The sequence below is a fragment of the Petromyzon marinus genome, chromosome 9 (assembly GCF_048934315.1).
Source record: "Petromyzon marinus isolate PM22_M1 ecotype Great Lakes invasive population chromosome 9, UKy_Petmar_22M1.pri1.0, whole genome shotgun sequence".
Lineage (NCBI taxonomy): Eukaryota > Metazoa > Chordata > Hyperoartia > Petromyzontiformes > Petromyzontidae > Petromyzon > Petromyzon marinus.
This window is the reverse complement of record NC_133675.1, coordinates 5,906,466-5,924,171: the sequence shown is the minus strand read 5'-3', so window position 1 is coordinate 5,924,171 and position 17,706 is coordinate 5,906,466. Positions and strand designations below refer to the sequence as shown.

Here is a 17,706-nt window from a genome sequence, read left to right as displayed (position 1 = left end):
TATTACAGTATATTTTTTTTACTTATTTTGCTGTTGTAATATTGATGACCCAGGTCACTCTTGTAAAATGGAACAATCCTGGGTCTCGAGTTTTCATTAGGTAAGAACAAAATGAATTTGAAACTATGCACTGTACATGCATGCAAACCACGCTACCAACATATTCTTGGTTCTTTCGGTAAAGTCACGTAGAAGGGAAACAATAAAATAATAAAGATATAAAACAATAACATATTTTTATTATTTTATTGTTTCCCTTCTACGTGACTTTACCGAAAGAACCAAGAATATGAATCCCTGCAGTCACAAAAGCTTTAAATCACCCTACCAACAGTAATACAGTGGGCAAACACACGGTAAATGGTGTTGCGAGACAACTACGCACGACTACACGTGCTTACCATGCTACGAGATCCCATATTGCGAGACATTGCAGTGTCTTATTAAGACGTTAAATCTGATACGATTTGTCATCAAGGCAGTGAGCCGACACTAAATTAAGAGATGTGCGTTCTCTGGGAATGTGTATGGGAGCCCATCTCTTTTGATCACGAACAACCAATTTTCAAAAATGGCACAGATTGCCTTTTCAACAAAAAAAAACACGGCCTGTGTCATTACGTTTCTCGGTATCTGCCTTCCGAGAAGTTGTAACATACGGGAAAATATTTCATTTGTTCTGCTTGCCATGCTGGCTATAATTTTATACCTCGTGCTCTGGAGATTTATTTTAAGAGAAGCCTTCCTGGAAGCACTTATCCTACAAAGCCAATTGCAGTAACGGTTCGGTCCATTTCCATCTAGACAACTAAAGAGTGCTTTGTTTTGTGGCGTGTATAACGAACCATGGGGGGGAAAAAATAGGTGAAGATACAACTGCAACACTGCACGCTATTGCACACAGTACGATATTTTAAAATTAAAATGTGCCAACGCTGCTTTTGGAATTTCCACCGATGCTGCTGGCCAAAGGGGCGAGTTAATGCCCATTCCGTGTTTGAGACCAGGCACAAGGGGCGATGACTTTTTAACTTACTGTACAGTATTCGTGTACAGTATAACCAAATATTCTGCACAGTATCACGCTGTACACAGTACAGTAATATACACAGTACTCTCTAGCATTCCCCTTGTGCCCCAACGTGGGAAGCCACTGCTTATATCGTACAATCTGCAAAACCAGCCAATTTAACCGCAATTGCTATCCGTGGTGGAAGCAAAGATGGCACCACCACCGATGACCACCGATGTTATCAAATATTAATCACGCATCATCATCTTAACCATCCACGGTTATGAGAACCAACGTTATTCAAACATAGTGATGATGCATCATATAACACTTGTATTGAATTAACATTTGCTTTGCAGAGGTCTTTTTACTAATCCATCCCACGACGTGGGCAGAGTACAAGGTCCATCTCTCCCGTGTGGTCGCTGATCTCCTTTGGTGCAATACCACGTGTCCAGACGGGCAGTATACCGCAGTATAATGTTTAACTGGTGATGGAAATGCTTGACAACTAATATATATATTTTTTAGCTTTGCCATTCATGATCAGTCGCCGCGATGGTTGTGGCCGCACCAGCAGTGAAAAGTGACGTCGGCAGCGATGACGACGAAAATTATATTCGGCAACAACATCATAATCATCGTCATGATCATCGTCTTTTCCATGAATTCGTGGATTACTGGAAGGTCAATTTGCGGATAATGTAGAAATTCACAGATCAGCCAGACTCCACGGAAAGTTGGGAGGTTCAGATAATAGCCATTTCACTCTATTCTCTAATGCAGTTTGAAGCAACAAAATAAATGGACTGCTCTATATGTATGCAGTAACGTAGCGAGAATTTAAGCACTATATAAATGCAAATATGCGTCCATTATATAACCCTGTGTTGCATACGGTGAACAAACAGGGATACCCAAACCCTATTTGAGAGTGTTGCTGTATGACTCGTCGTGTGTAATAACATATTTGGTGTTGTAGATGTACATTTATAAAATCACGTTGTCAGATTTCGAATATCTCTAATAAAACGTTCTTAATAACTGCACACAATGCCGTTCACAGTACGCTATTGTACAACATGTCTTGAATACCTTTCGTGCCATTCAGCCGCAAAATCCAGGGTGATGAATGCACGCCTCTGGCTATGTTTATGCAAATATGTGCACTGTACTTTAATGCATTATCCCACGGTTGATGTTGTGCAGGGTTTGTTTTGCTCAGCTACTGTATGTGAGTGATGGGCCCGAAGTCTTCTGATGACAACACCCGGCCAGTTCTCCCTCCCTAGTCCTCAAACCCCTGTGACCCAGCCACTCCATCATCCATATTTCAGGTCTGCAATAAAAGGAGGGCAAGCCTGGAGGGATATGCAGGCATTTGACCGTGAAGGTCAGAGACGTGGAAAGAATTACACCCAGGCTGTCATTTCTTTTACACGTGACAGGCCCAGACAGAGAGAATGAGTGCATTAATCACTAAGAATCTGTAGAGAGCCAAAGAGAGGAATTAGATTACTGCTTGCGGGGAGAGTTAGGTGGGGTTGAGCGTGGTGGGGGTGTTTGCAGACCTTTCTCCAAAGCCGTGACGATACTTTTCATAGCAGGGCCACCTATGGTGGTTTGACTAATAAGAGACAGACATGAGGAAATTGGCTGTCATAGCATTACAGATTGCGAAACGAGAAAGAAAGGGATAAAAAAAACAAAGGGCATAACGAATGGCTGAATTCACAAGACATTGATGGGGCCAAGAGAAACGTCCCATCTCTAAACCATAGCCAGGAGTGAGTGAACACACTGTGAGCTGTATGTAGACTCTACAGCTCACAGAATTACACACGCAAACAGTACAAACACCATGGGGCTAGACGCGCATGTAATATTGGCACGAAACTTCTGGGACCATGGATGTTTGCAAACGCGTTTCCATCTGAACTCACAGACATCGTAAGAGCGATTTGAACCATTTGAGCAGGACATCTGTGAAAAAGAGATTCACTGCTCATCCGATTCCTTCTGTCGAAATACAGATTCGGATTCTGCATTGGATGCAGTCAATACTGCTCTGAGCCAGTCGTGAAAATTCCACATTCCTATGATGGGGGGCGAGTCTCTACGAATGACAACCACTATTTGACTTACAAAGTGTCACTTATTGTATCAGCCTCAGAGGGATGATGAGCTGAAATCCACCACCAACCATTTGCGATTTGAACTCCAATTGTGAGCCACTCAGCGCCAGTACTGCATGAATCTGTATTGTTGAGTGTTTAACTGTTCATTGTCAAGACCGCAGATGCACAAGGGCATTAGCCAACAGTACAGTAGTCAGTAAAAATGATGTGAAACAGACACACTTTAAGACCTGCACCTTAAACATTATTTAGACCCTTTTATCAATCAATCCACCGCTGGATGAAAGCCAAACAATGTAAATACTAAATATAGAAAACACAGATTAAACGAATCCAATAAAATATTATCTTAAGCTTAAAGCTATTTATTTACGCAGTTTATTTATCGCACGTTACATTTACTCTCTCGTTTGGCCATTGAATTATAAAGATCAAAAAAGTTCCGAACTGCCAGAACACATTCCTATTCCAGAAGCATATGACCAAACCGCATGGGGGAGGGCGGATGTTATTCTATTATGCTATGCCCTTCGTATGCTCCCCACCTTCACAAACCCTCACTGACCACCGTAATCAAAGTTACTGTTGCACGTCGATTAACCCCCACCTCGAAACGGAAGCCGTTATCCAGCAGTAGTGAAACGACAAAGGAGCTGCTGTACATGTACACAATAAAAAACAAATAAGAGCTCAAGTGTGTGTGTATTCGTGGTGCAAAGAGTAGCAACAGCACACAATGTTCTCCAACTTCCAACACTGGGGACACAACAAACGCGAGCGTTGTGTCTCCCTGACTGTTTTGTTGAATCCGCCAGCGGTCTTGTGACCACGAGTCACACGGACTTGCACCGTGCCGGACAACGAGAGGGGATTTAACAACGTTTTTTGTTGGTAACGCGGTCAAAGTGTGCAACTATATGACTATAGTACATATAATAACAGTATGGGGGGGTGGGGGCAGCGTGAATGTGTCCTTGCCTATGCTTTAATCGCCTTTAATGTTCAATAAAACGAAAACGAAGTCATGAAACATTTGAAGAAAAAAAAAGCAGTAGTTTGCGCTCCCATCACCACAACTCGTCACATACATGTGGCTGCATAGCCGAGAAATAAAATCAAAGTACGGGAACACATATGCAACACAGCACACGATGGAACTCTTGTTTGGAAGATGATGGGGGCTTTAAATAGCCACGGTATTTCCCCGCCACCACTTTTCCCGAACAGCTGTCATATTTGGCAGCAACACAAACAGGAACACACGTCATCGCCGCTGCTGCTGCTGCCCATCCTGTTTGGCTTTGCAAATAATCTCACAAGACCACCACTTGTTATTACAGAAACCCACAACCGCAGTGCTAACACAAATGTGAATGTATTTCCAAAATGCAAGCGAGTACTGCACTATAAAGTATTAAGGGATAAATCGTGCACCTTACAATCGACAACACCATTCAGAGGACTCTTAGGATGGTCACCTTATGCCGCAGAAAAAAAGGCGTAAGGACTTTAAAACGTATGAACATCCCCAGATACAGTAAATAAGAATTACAGCTGCCATGGCCTCATTAAAAACATCCCATCTGTCATTGATGATGACAATGAGGAAAGAATATCTGCTGTATGCTGTCGTACTAGCAGAATGACACAGTGCTCCATTTTCTGAGTAATGAAACCTGTGTATTTAACATGTGCCTCTTATTAAAGTGACGATTCAATAAGATGAGCAATTGTAGTTGTTCCAATGGCATCAATTCAGGATAATATGAGTCAGTGTGACCACTTTGGATAATCCTCATAAAACCAGTCAAATTCCTGTGCAATGTATAATTAACCGCAGTATGCTTACAGACTAGCAGTATTTACAAATTGCAAACATGTGTAGCATTTACTGATGACACTCACAAATGTCAACAATAGATTGTGGCAAAGCAGTTGATTTCCTTTTGAAAGTCACTCCATCACATCATACATTGGAACTGTAGTTCATCATAATCGCAGAAGTGTAATGAATTAACACAATACACCAAATCGCTTACTATAGCAGTGACAATTTCAATCCGTTTTTTTTATTTTTGTCTTCCGTTTTCATAAAGTACTCTACACGGTTTAAACAAAAACGAGCTATCTTAAACACAGCTAAACAAACTATAAATATGAGAAAGTGGCAGGCCATCCAATTGTCGTTATGTGGTAATGCATGCAAATTGTCTCGCGTGGGCCATGGCTACACTTATTTTCTTAGATAACTGCCAAGGCATTGTTATCTGGCATTACAAATGTTCCAGCTTCCACATGTGGGTCAGATCGACTTTGCGATGCATGCAATGCCTACATACAAGCAGAAAAGCGAAACATCGCATGCCCTGCCCAACAAGTTAAACCGACTCCAGTATATTTAAACACATTATTTGGTGATGCTGCATTGAGCGCAGTGGTGCACAGGCACGATTAACAATTAAAAAAACACTCACATTCGTCAATAACACTACTCCTTCATAGCACATTTACTACTATAATGCGCCAAGAATGTCTGTGTGTCCCGCACGTGACGTCACTCCACTTCGAACAGCCCCCTCATTAATAATCATTAACAGGTGACGTCTTCCAAATAGACACCCCCCCGCCATTAATAATAATTTGCGGGTGACGTCCCTCCACATGGGGGGGGGGCGAGGCGCCTCCTCCCCTCACGTCACGTGATCTCCATAACGCTATTGAGACATAGAAGTAAAAAGGACGTTATGATGAACAAAGGATTATAACCTTTAAATTAAATAAGTCTGTGTCACCGCAGCCTTACAAATTGCACACGAATTGATGCAATGAACATCACGTCGCGGTCTGCTTTTCGCTTGCAAGTTTCAGATTCACTGCAATACACCCGTCGTCCTTGGACGGGCAAAAGGCTAGTCAAAGAAGAAGCGCCAATGCGGTTTAATGTGCAATGAAGGGTCATTGCCCAAAACGTCGTCCAGTACAATCACATTCTTCACGTACAACATTCCGACAGCAAAGTTTGTCGAGCTACAATGAAACAAATATAGCACTTTGTTTCAGCTTGACGATACTTTTTGTATTCATAAACAGTTTTTTAAGTCGTTGCAGCTCAGTTGGAGAAAGTTGAATCTTGTAATTAAAAAAAGGTTACAATCTTCAAGTGCTCTACTTTAAATAAGATACAATCTGTAAGCACATAACCAAAATTGTGTAACTATTACAATGCAGATACATGCTTTAGATGCTTTCTGGGCTGTCTGACAAAGTGTCGTAAGTACATTCATGTAAAACTTTGCATTACTTTTACATATTCTGTAGCACTACACTATATAAACCTTTCAAATGTAAGTGTAAAAAAACACTGCAGTCGTGTTCTTAGATGACACTTTGACATCATTGTATTTGATGGATAAATTAAAATAATTTATCATATTACTGCAGTGTATTTATGTTTTTGTTCACAGCTTAATCATTTATAGGTTTTTGGAAATCTGCCCTTCGTTTCGAGTACAACGCCAGTGTCCCAGCACCCGTACAAACTCTAGTCACACTACATGACGTGCCAAGCCCCTTAGCTAGTCCATTTGCTTTGCTGGCCTCCCCCCACGGACATACTAAATACCAATTGTTATGGCACAGCTCTGGGTGGAATCTGGCCTACATCCAGCCTACTCTGGTTCAAAGTTTCACTGAAATACGACCCATCCACATGTCTCACAGGATGTTCACATCAGCACTGTCCTTTAGAAAAAAAGAGACGGCAGAGAATTTTCATCACTCGCTAAACCATTAAGTGCTTTTTGACATCCTTTCTGCAGCCAGCATTAAATATTTCATACGGTAGATACTGTCCAATAATGAAAACGCTAAATAAAACAAAAAAAAACTGTACATTACAGTGAAAATTTACAGTAGTCATTCATATTATACATTTCAAACAATGAGACCATGCAATTTAAGTAGCTTCACCTTCGATAAATTTTTTAACAATGTTCAGCACACGCACAATAGTGATCTTTTGTATCGAATTACCAAACTATAATTGAAAGCAAAAAAACACACTTGAACTGGATTCAAACGTTTCACAAACACCCAAGAAGATATTGTCAACGTCCCACAAGTACTTGTAAATAAATCAACACCAAGAAGAAACATTTACACTCCAAGTATATTTAGCATTCTCAAATGACTCGAATGAGGCCTGACACTAAATTCGTCCTTGTACCAGCATCCTATGATAAACATGACCTGTCAGGCAGCAAATCTTTGTTATCAGCTAACACTCTAAACACTTTGTTTAAAATAGCACTCGTGCTATGCATGGTTGATTAAACACAATAAATTATGACTGCATCAGAAAAACATTCCAACAAAGTCGCATGTCTGGATGTGTTGCACAATGTAATAACTTTAGAGTGTACGTGCACCATTATATACACGTGTGCACTTTCATGGAAAAGCTTATAAGCGTCATAAAATTCAGCCTATTAAATGCACATTCACAAGTTCATTGGGCTCCAAACCCAACGGCATGAATAATGCCAAAGCGATGTGATTTAGCCATGAGTTAATTTAGACTAAAATTGTAATCTACTACTTGTCTTTTTGTCGATTAATCGGGCCCCTTTAAACATGAAGGCAGGAAACCCTCTACAAGCCATGCCCAGCGTAATGTTGCTAAATTTATTTGGGTCTTTCAGTAAATTCACGTAGATAAAGATGTCAATGCCGTCTTCAAGCCCCAATAATCGGGTAGCATAATGAATTACTTAAATCATTGATATTCCAGCTTTAAACATTCAATGCAGTTTTGAAGATCTGTTTACTAGTATAGACATGTAATGCTGTTCATGTTGTTAATGTGTGGTTATTACACATCAATGATAATAATGTAGAGAAAGAGTACGATATATTTCATCAAGATGAGGTTCACAATGTGCTGCTAAATGATTTTAGATTATTTCTGGTGATATTGTCAAACTGTGGATTTTTGTAAACGCTGTTGTGATCTTGTACTTTTTACTTAAAACTTTTGTGACTGCAGGAATTTATATTCAGTTTTTTTCGGTAAAGTAACATAGATATAAAAATATAAATTATTAACATGAGCTGCCCCGCCCATGCTGCTGACACACTTGGACTCTGCCCATCTCTAAACCTCTATAAACAGTTTGCCTTTAGAGGCTAACCCCCCTTTTTCCTGATGACGACCACTTGTGTTGCAATCGAAACGTCGTGGTTTTTATTTTATTTTTATATTATTGTATTCAGGTTAGAACCAGGCTACAGTCTACATTATAGACTGCCAGTACCGCCACTCAGTTTAACAACCATTGCTACAGTCTACATCATATACTGCCAATACGCTCACCAGCTTAAAAAAACAGGCTACAGTCTACATTATAGACTGCCAGTACACTCACCAAACATAATAACCAGGCTACAGTCTACGATATAGACTGCCAGTACACTCACTCATTTATAACCAGGCTACAGTTTACATTAGTGGTTTTTATTTGTATTCTTTTTATTCACTTGATTTGTATTTTAAAAAATTCTATCTACGTGACTTGACCGAAAAAAACAAAGACTATTTTGTACTTTACCACGGTACAACAGAGTACAACATTTTGCACTTGTAAAGTAAAAACCATTGTAATATAACTGTAGTATTCCATCACATCCCCACGTTCACCATGGAGATATGAAATGTTTAGCTTTATTCTTGGTGAGTAATAATTGGACAGGAATGCATTTCCCAAGCATTGCCAGTGTCAGATGGCCTGGCAGCAATCATGCAGTTGTGGCAAGTAAATGTCACAGCTCATATTTAGCTTGTCACAAAAAAACACACCCAATTCACAGCCAAAAGCCTTTAAATACAGTGTAGTAATATGTCAGTTCAATAGAGACAAAGCTTTTCAAGAATCCAACATAGCTGGCTCACATTTTCAAACAAAAACGCATTCTGACATTGTACGATGCTTTAATATACCGTATATATTTTAGCATTGTGCAAGTTAGTAACATTTTGGCTACGTACTTGATGAATGAAATGACGTTTAAAAAGTAATTACTGTAGAATGATACGTAAAGAAAAACAACCTCAGGTTTAGAGTGTCACGGTGACACGGGGCATAGCCAACAAAGCCATTCCACATGTCAAAAATTATATCACTATGTCCTGAATAATCTATGTCCTGAATAATCCTTGTAATCTAGCAGTCAACTAAAAAGGCTGAGCACAAAGTTTTGTCGCTGCATTCTACAGCAATGAAATAAAAAGGCAAACATTTGACATTTTAAAAACACATTTGACAAAATATATTTACCGAAAATGGCCTGATTGACTCCTCGTTTTCAATGAAGGCTCGGGTGTGATCGCTGAAAAACTCCAACGGGATCACGCCTTTCAGCCCAACCTTATCCACAAGTGGTTTGAAAGTCTGCAAATAAAAAGACAAGCATTTCATTATTTTCGGTGGCAAAATTCCATGGGGTTGTGAAAAGATGCAGCATTTGACCTTAAATGACTCGGATAACATTCGCTAATGTTAATGATGTTTTTTTATTGATTTGCATGAGATTAGATATGCGCGAACACGCGAGAATTGCATGACCCACATTCTGCACAGGCTCAGCGTATGACAAAAGGGTAAACACCTCCGGTGGATCACATTTCTAAAAGCTGATTCTAATGTAGTCGCTATGTGACAATGTTATTGCGGGGTTGTTGTTTCTTTACTACAATAGTGTACTATGCAGTATATATCCACAATTAATTAACATAATCTGATACAATGAAATATTGCACGAGTGTAGTATCCACAGAACATTTGCAATACAGTCCTAAAACACAACACTATCAACCAACAACTCATATAAAGGGCCTTGATGTCAGATAAACCATTTGATTGTGAATAACGTAGCGTAAGTCCTCCTGTAGCACGTGTTCGCACAACACGTTTTCGCTACAACGTGGTTCTTCCATGAGGGTACACACTTGTTGCGCAACGCGGAACGTGTACCGCTATAACGCGGTGTCTGAGTGGTCGGTGACGTACTTTCTTGACCTGCACGCCTAAGTGGTATGATGGAGTACGCGTAATGATACAGTAACGCTGTCGCGTCCCCTTGCTTTTTGTCCCGCCACCTTACTGTGTGTGCGCACATACAGCGTATATCGCTTAACTTTATCGCTACGTTATTTCCAAGGGAATTGTTTTCGCTGAACGTGACACTTTTCAGGAACACATCTACCGTGTTAAACGAGGACTCACTGTATACGTGTTTTTAACATTCTTCATAATAAACACGAGACTCACACTGGTTTCGTAAAGCAGGTGCTATGAAGCAACAACTGGAAAAACAAATCCTTCACAATATCCTTCCTGCAGCCAGGAAAGCATGTGTGGCGTTCGTGGTTGCAGCATTCACAAGCGTTGCTTTTTGCACTATTACGAAGCCAAAATGGTTAGATAATGCACCCAAAGATGAAGTAGCAGTGAAAATGTTTCCGGCGTTCTGTGGGAACGGCACCAGTGGGCAGACATCCATCTTTCAGAAAACACTTTTCTCTTTTCAGAGTTATAGAAAAACTACTTGGTGCTCGGCACTCCCAACCACCAACAGCCACATGTACCAAATTGTGCAAAAACAAAACGTATAATGTATTGTCTAAAAAGAGATACGGTTATCTTCCTCAAGGAATAATTCATACATTTGCATTATAAATGACCATGAGTCAAGCTCCACTTGTTCACAATTGCCACTACACAGCCACTGATCCTGATATATCCTGAGTCATCACTGCACAGTTGCATTAGGTGAATATGCCCAATGGATTTTTGCTGGTTCTTTAAACAAATCGAAATGCAGCATTGCACTCTAATACAAGTACATAAAAACCAGTGACTTCACTGTGATATTTATGAGTGGTGGCACTGCGGTGAATGCACTCTACTATGAATTCGGCAACCCGAGTTCAATTATTGGACATGACCAACATCAGCGGAAAGTTATATCCAAACTCGTCATGGTTCCTTCCCTTCACCAACCCACACCGACAAGTCTGGTGATGTATGGTCAAAACAACCCCATGAGACTAACATCTCTTTGAAACATACCTCTTTGAAATGATAAAGAGCTGTAAATTATATCGCAATATGGTTATACGTATACTGTAGTACAGTTATTTAATTCACAATTCTCAGTACCACATATGTTAATTATTCTACACAACACTACAAGTATTGTGCAATGTAAAACAACGCGATGTTTAGTGTGTAGAAGTTGGACACAATTACTATTTTATTGCCAAAACAAAATAGTTTTAAATCGTCAAGCAAGGCAACATTATCCGGCAAGCTCACTGACGCTACAGTATAAAACCACCACGGTATAAATACATTGTGTTTATGGTTTCCGGAATATCCATCCTAAAGAAAAAGAAGACAAACTCAAAGGTTAGCTCAATTTTTTATCAAGATTGTACTACACTGTATTTGAACCACATGTATTCTGCCATAATGTGCCATTTCCTTTCCTCCAAAAGTCATAAACCAGAAGCTGGCTACACATACGTGATGAGAATCGTACATCGTTCCCTTCCTCCACCACCAAACTGCCCTTGACTCACTGACATTTAGTGTCACTGTCTCGCAAAAACCTTGGCTTTAAAACTTCCCCAATGGTGTACCTAATCTCTTACAGTTGTTGTACGGTTCCACAAATAATACGCCGCACGTGTATTTTTTTTACGTGTACTTCCCATGACATATATCCCGTGTGCAGAAATGTTAGCAATTTATCTGGTTTGTTTTATGGAAGAAGAATCATTTGATACACAAAACTATAAATGCACCATGAACCATCTCGGCGCGTCCCGACACCGTGATAGTGAATGAGAATTTCCCCCCTTGTCAAGACCGACAAGTCATTTTCCATCCCAATGAGTGTCCTAATCTGGCCAACACATAACGATCCCCAAGTAACAAACAAAAAAGAGCCATTTCGTGATTTAACGCAATATTATCTAACGTCTCTGGTTAATGCACTGTTAATGTCCAATATCGTACAACACCCTTAGCAAATGTGTTATGCACACTGACGAGAGCACGCCAACACCACTTAAAATCCTGTACACACTGTGTATCGCATTCCCGGGATGCATTACTGTTCATAATAAGCACCATCCTCGCTCAAACATCGTTTGGCGGTAACCCTGGACCAGATTTTGATGACATGCCCGGCCAACGAATGATGGGCGATCTACAAAAATATCAACGTAAGATGCGAATCCCTATTTAAACTCAAAAGTTACAGATGCGCATCAAACGTCTGCGCTGTAACTACAATGTGGCCACTGTATTAAGATTCACATCCTCTATCTCCATTTTCCTACCCCTCTTTCTCTCTCTCTTCTCTCTCACCCCCACCACCACCTCCTCTCTCTCTGGCACATGTGCACGCAATTATAGACCTCCATTTCATGGACACAATCTTTCCTCTGACCTCTTCCTCCCAACCCCCCGTGGAGTTTCCCAGAACTGTTTATCAGACACGTGGTTTTTTTTTCGGCAGCCACTGCAACATCAAACTCGAAAGAGACCGGAGAGAGAGAGAAAGAGAGAGATAAAGAGAGAGATGAGCGAGGGAGCAGCCAGAAAGAGCAGTGACACTTTCAGTGGCTTTGGACCAAAAAAACCCCACCAACACGATTTCCGACGAGGAGGAAAACTAAAGGTGGTTTTACTGTACGAATACACTCACTATTTGGGGCATCTGACATGCGTCATTACGCCATGCGGGTAAATCACGGCAAACAGAATGTGTTGTGTGTGGGGATGACTGAATTAGCATTCGTGGGGATTATCTTGACCACAGGTTTTTTTGTTTTAATCTCGGTAAGCCTTTGCTTTCCAGCATTTGAAGTGCTGTGTTCAGCTTCAAGACAGCACCTACACACGTGTACAGTAAATATAGCTCGTTATATAGCTCATTTAAAATACATAAACAAAGGAGAGATATTAGAGGAAACGTAGCGAATACAAATCAACATTTGAATGCCCTTGGCACGCGTACTGTAAAAGGAGAAAACATCCCTGGAGGGGGTTTCTACATCCCCATTCAAATACTGCATACAGCAAACTATTACCGTGCCCCGGATTTTAATAATTAGCTACCCGGGTGGCAACTTAATGTCAAACAGCTACTGCAAATGCCAACAGCGATTTGGTCAAACTGAAGGCTGCATCATTGTGCATTCACTTCGTGAAACAAAAGCAACCACGTCAACACCTGCTAAGGGTGGGGGGATGGCGACAGGACCACCGCATTCAAGCTCCCTGGGAGATAAACAGGGCCCCCTATTACAATTCATTCTCAGCGGGTAAACAAGACACAATTAGGTTAAATGTTTCCCACTGTACGACAGTTATAACGAAGAACAATGCACCAACGTAAACAAACGAAGGGTACGATTTGCAATTAACACCGTACAGTGCTGTATTAACTGTAATTGTGTACTGCACAACGAGTGCCATAACACATTTGCTGTATTTTATGCTTATTTAACTGGAGACCATCTGAAAGTACAGTCTGTCCGGACAAATATCAGTCGAACGCAACAGCACAGTAGTCATTTTTTTAAAAACGTAAACCCCATTGTCTGACTTCCGATGCTATAATCACCGGTGTGTGTGTGTGTGCGTGCGTTTTTTTCGTCTGATAATTTTTCCATGCCACACTTGTGGTCACACGATGAGGATGTCGAATCGCGACTCACTTTCGCAGAAACCATCGTTTAACAAAAAAACAAATCCTGCGTGCCAACATCCTAACACCGATGCTTACCAACTGAACGGTGGGTGTGTTTTTTTTTCTTAATTTCAGGGAATTCCACTCATTTACTTAAATCTAAATCGCTTAAAGGAAGGCAGTGCAAATGCCCTTACTCCCCACTGCCCTTCACACCACACACACCACCACACAAGTCACCCCCCATACCCTCCCTCCCCCTATGAGGCTGGAGGCTTCATTTGCTTGGAAAGTTGAGTCACACACGGGGAATGTTAACATGTTTTGGCAAAATGTCTGTCTTCTGTACGAGACAAGCCATTCATTGTATGCGAATTCACAGACGCTGGCATGAGATCATGTGATACTACTAATGCAGGGTGTGTTTTGCGTAAAAACACAAAAAAAACCCTCGGAATTCGATTGCGCTTTCACTTAAATGTTTGCAACACTCTTGGCCAAGTACAGGGTCGGCTGCACTGCGTTGATATAACGAATAACGATACAGTATTGTGTTTGTATACATCCAGTAATGCGTGACAATACCGTATACAGGCTTGCGAGTACTATACAGAACGCAGCAGTACATAGTACTTGCTCTGAAACACTGGTTGGGTCAGCATCTTCCTAAACATAAAAACAAATAGAACAGAATGTTAACGCTGAGAGGGCTGTATGTGTTTAGCTTTAGTCACACACAAAACCACAAATTATCTTTCCCCTACCTCCCCCCCACATGCTTGTGCACAAGTGTAGTTTTCGGAGGCTAATGTTGCTGAACACGTGGCGTTAGAAGAGCGAGCGTCTCCCCCCCCCCACGGCCCTGCATGGCGCAATCTTTTTTGGTTTTAACGCAGCAGATCACAGCACCACGATAACAGTGCCATTTCTTGAGTTTGTAGATCGAAAGATTGCATTCAGAGGGGGTCACAACACAGCTGCACTGCGTCACACAGCACGTTGGACTACTTCCACCCTGTAAAGATATTTACCCGAAAGCACTGGGTCAGGTTGTTTTTTTTCTCAATATAACCGGTGGGGAAATAAGTACTTTCAAGTTATTCGGTGACAATTTTTTTTACGACTAAAACTCTCTTAGAACGTGTGCGGTGCGTACGTGTGCTTTATATCACTTACATCAGAATAACATGTGCACGTTTGTCAAAGTCCTTTGTCAATCCACGATTCGGATGAGGGGTGCCTCGAAAAGTTTCACACCCATAAACATTGCACAAGAATCAGAGATTCCTATAACAAGCAAACTAGCGCCAGCAACAAGAGTCACCCCGTGGGTTACATTGTGCACAATCAAACAAGAGCTACAGATTTACTCACATGCTACCCTGTGACTCACATTAAAGATTAACCATGCCAAGGACACAAAACAGCCCCTTTAAACATTATTTAAAAAAACAGATAACATCCTGCTTTGAGGACACACCCCAAGGCAAGTCTGGCTGGCCCACTCTAAACGATATATGAATACAATCACAACAAATAATGTATTACTGGACAGTATTAAACTGTTTTATAATTAAACATATCCCACACATTTACAGTAATATCCTAATTCGCAAGAGTATCCAGTTTACTACATTAACTGCGGTGATGTAACCTGTATATGCTGAATATTAAAATACTTGAGTAAAGAGTGAATCATTAGCCATGGCCAATCCATTGCTCCATTAAGGCCATTTAAGGGTTATTGTATATGCCCCAACAGGGGATGATAAAGTAGACCAAATGTATGAGGCTATAACCCAACTACAACAACAACAACAACCGCCATTCGCCACTAAGTGGCGGTGACGTCACCACGACGCTTGTGCCAGGCTATGTGCACCCTGAGGCCACGTGAAGTGTCGAACGCCCGCTGGCAGGAGGTCACGGGGCAGACCCAGGTGCCACGGGTCGACTGACTGAGATGACTGGCTGATGCACCACCTGTGCCCCCTACTGTGCCAACCTGCTGTGCTTTAGCCACCCGGCGCTCCGCTCGCTGTTGTGAGCGTCGCTCCTCCGCCCTCCGTTGTTGTTGGAGGGCGACTGCCTCCAACTGCCCAGTAGCGTCCTTCACGAGCCTCCTCCACAGAGGCCGATCTTGACACCGCTGGTACCAGTCATCGGCAAGTCCACTCAGCTCCACGTCCTCCTGTACCACATCACTCCATCTCTTCTCTAGCCCGTGCCGCGCCCGCTTAGCCCCCTCAATCCGGCCAAACAAAAGCTGTTTCGGCATAGCACACTCATTTGAGCAAAGAGTGGTAGAGTTGAGACTCCTGTGAAACATTTGACTCAATATAATACCGTACTTTATTGCGCTTTTATACAATTCCAGCACGGGACTCTATCTACATTGAGAGGATTCCCTCGCCGATCACGTCTATCAATTCACCAAAAATTGATTCATGGCAAAGCCGACTGCTGATGAGACACGCTGTGTATCGAAACCCTTCCGGAGTTTGCTTGTCCCGGAATCAATACTGCTGAAATTAGGCACTCCCTGAAAGTGCCTGTAAGCCGATGGGTTATATAACTTATAAATGCAGTACTGTACTTTTTTTTTTGCGTGGAGAGATGGACATACGAATTAGATACATTGTCCGATTATCTATTTTGTCATTTACAATCTCTACAACGACTCTGCTAGTCATTCAGTTCTATCATACAGCACTGTAGTTTCTTGTAATTTCCAAACCCTACCCCGGCCAAGAACTATTATGGCTTTGTGGTTTTGTGTTTTTCTGGGTGGCACCGGAGTGCCACGCATGCAAATTCTCCAATTAAAAGTCACAAATGTTTACTTATTCAATATGAGCCATATCAAGCGAGACATTTTCTCGCAGAAATACCACCAGTGTGCAATGACGCACTCCAATGGAGGTTAGGCAATGGGTGTTTCCAGTACCGCATCATAAATAAAATGTTATACATTTCAGCACTTTTGTCAATCAACTGCTCCGATGGAGGTTTTCCCCCCCACACACACACCGTATCGTCCAGTTGTTCGACCATACTTCACCACGCTGGTTGGGTGTGGGCTGGGCGAGGTCTGGGGCTGATCGAGATGACCACTCCAACTCGGGTCACCGGGTTCACATGGCGCAATGCGCAAACCACTACACCCACCACTCCACCAATGTGGTTACAGGACTGTACATAGAATGCTATACGCCTCCCTTGTTTACCCATCATCTTGCGTTAAAACTCTATATATCTCACGATTGTATTCTCCCGAAAGGAATAGATGCACGGTACCAATCAATGTCTTGTTTCCCACAACCAACATATCCCATCAATTCGGGCAATACGTGACCTCCACCGAGTCTCTGGTACGTAAACATTTTGCTAAATAATGGGCAATCTAAAATTGTAAAGTGACAATTAAATGCGTTACCGAAGCAGCCTTTGTCAGAACACACCATTCGAAAAGGCACATTACGGGAAGCAGTCAATACAGATTAAAACGTTGTACTTAACGTTTCGGAGTCAATACGTTAACAATGCAGTGGCTTTGCTGCATTGCCCCATACATCGTTCGATTTGTCACGAACATTAACAGTCGTCAACGCAACTATTCCCGGTCGTTGCCTCTGGTTTTCAACAATCTTTGCGATATACTGCAGCATTCTGTATGTTTGTTCAGTTAATCTTAGCATACATCGTACAATGACTTAGGCGATACGATAGAATACACTATTGTATTATAAACATAACAGTTTAAGAGTATCGTGTATTACAAATCACAACTTGTGCTGC

General features: G+C 41.5%; 1 protein-coding gene across 4 annotated transcripts in view; it reads right to left on the bottom strand.

The window, feature by feature from the left end:
- Positions 1 to 17,706, bottom strand: part of JMJD1C (jumonji domain containing 1C) — a 136,019-nt gene that overhangs the window by 25,849 nt on the left and 92,464 nt on the right. For all 4 annotated transcript variants that reach the window (XM_032950747.2, XM_032950749.2, XM_032950748.2 and 1 more), the window contains exon 3: positions 9,483 to 9,596. In XM_032950747.2, coding sequence (XP_032806638.1) covers positions 9,483 to 9,596 — 114 coding nt within the window. The remainder of the gene's footprint in view (positions 1 to 9,482; positions 9,597 to 17,706) is intronic.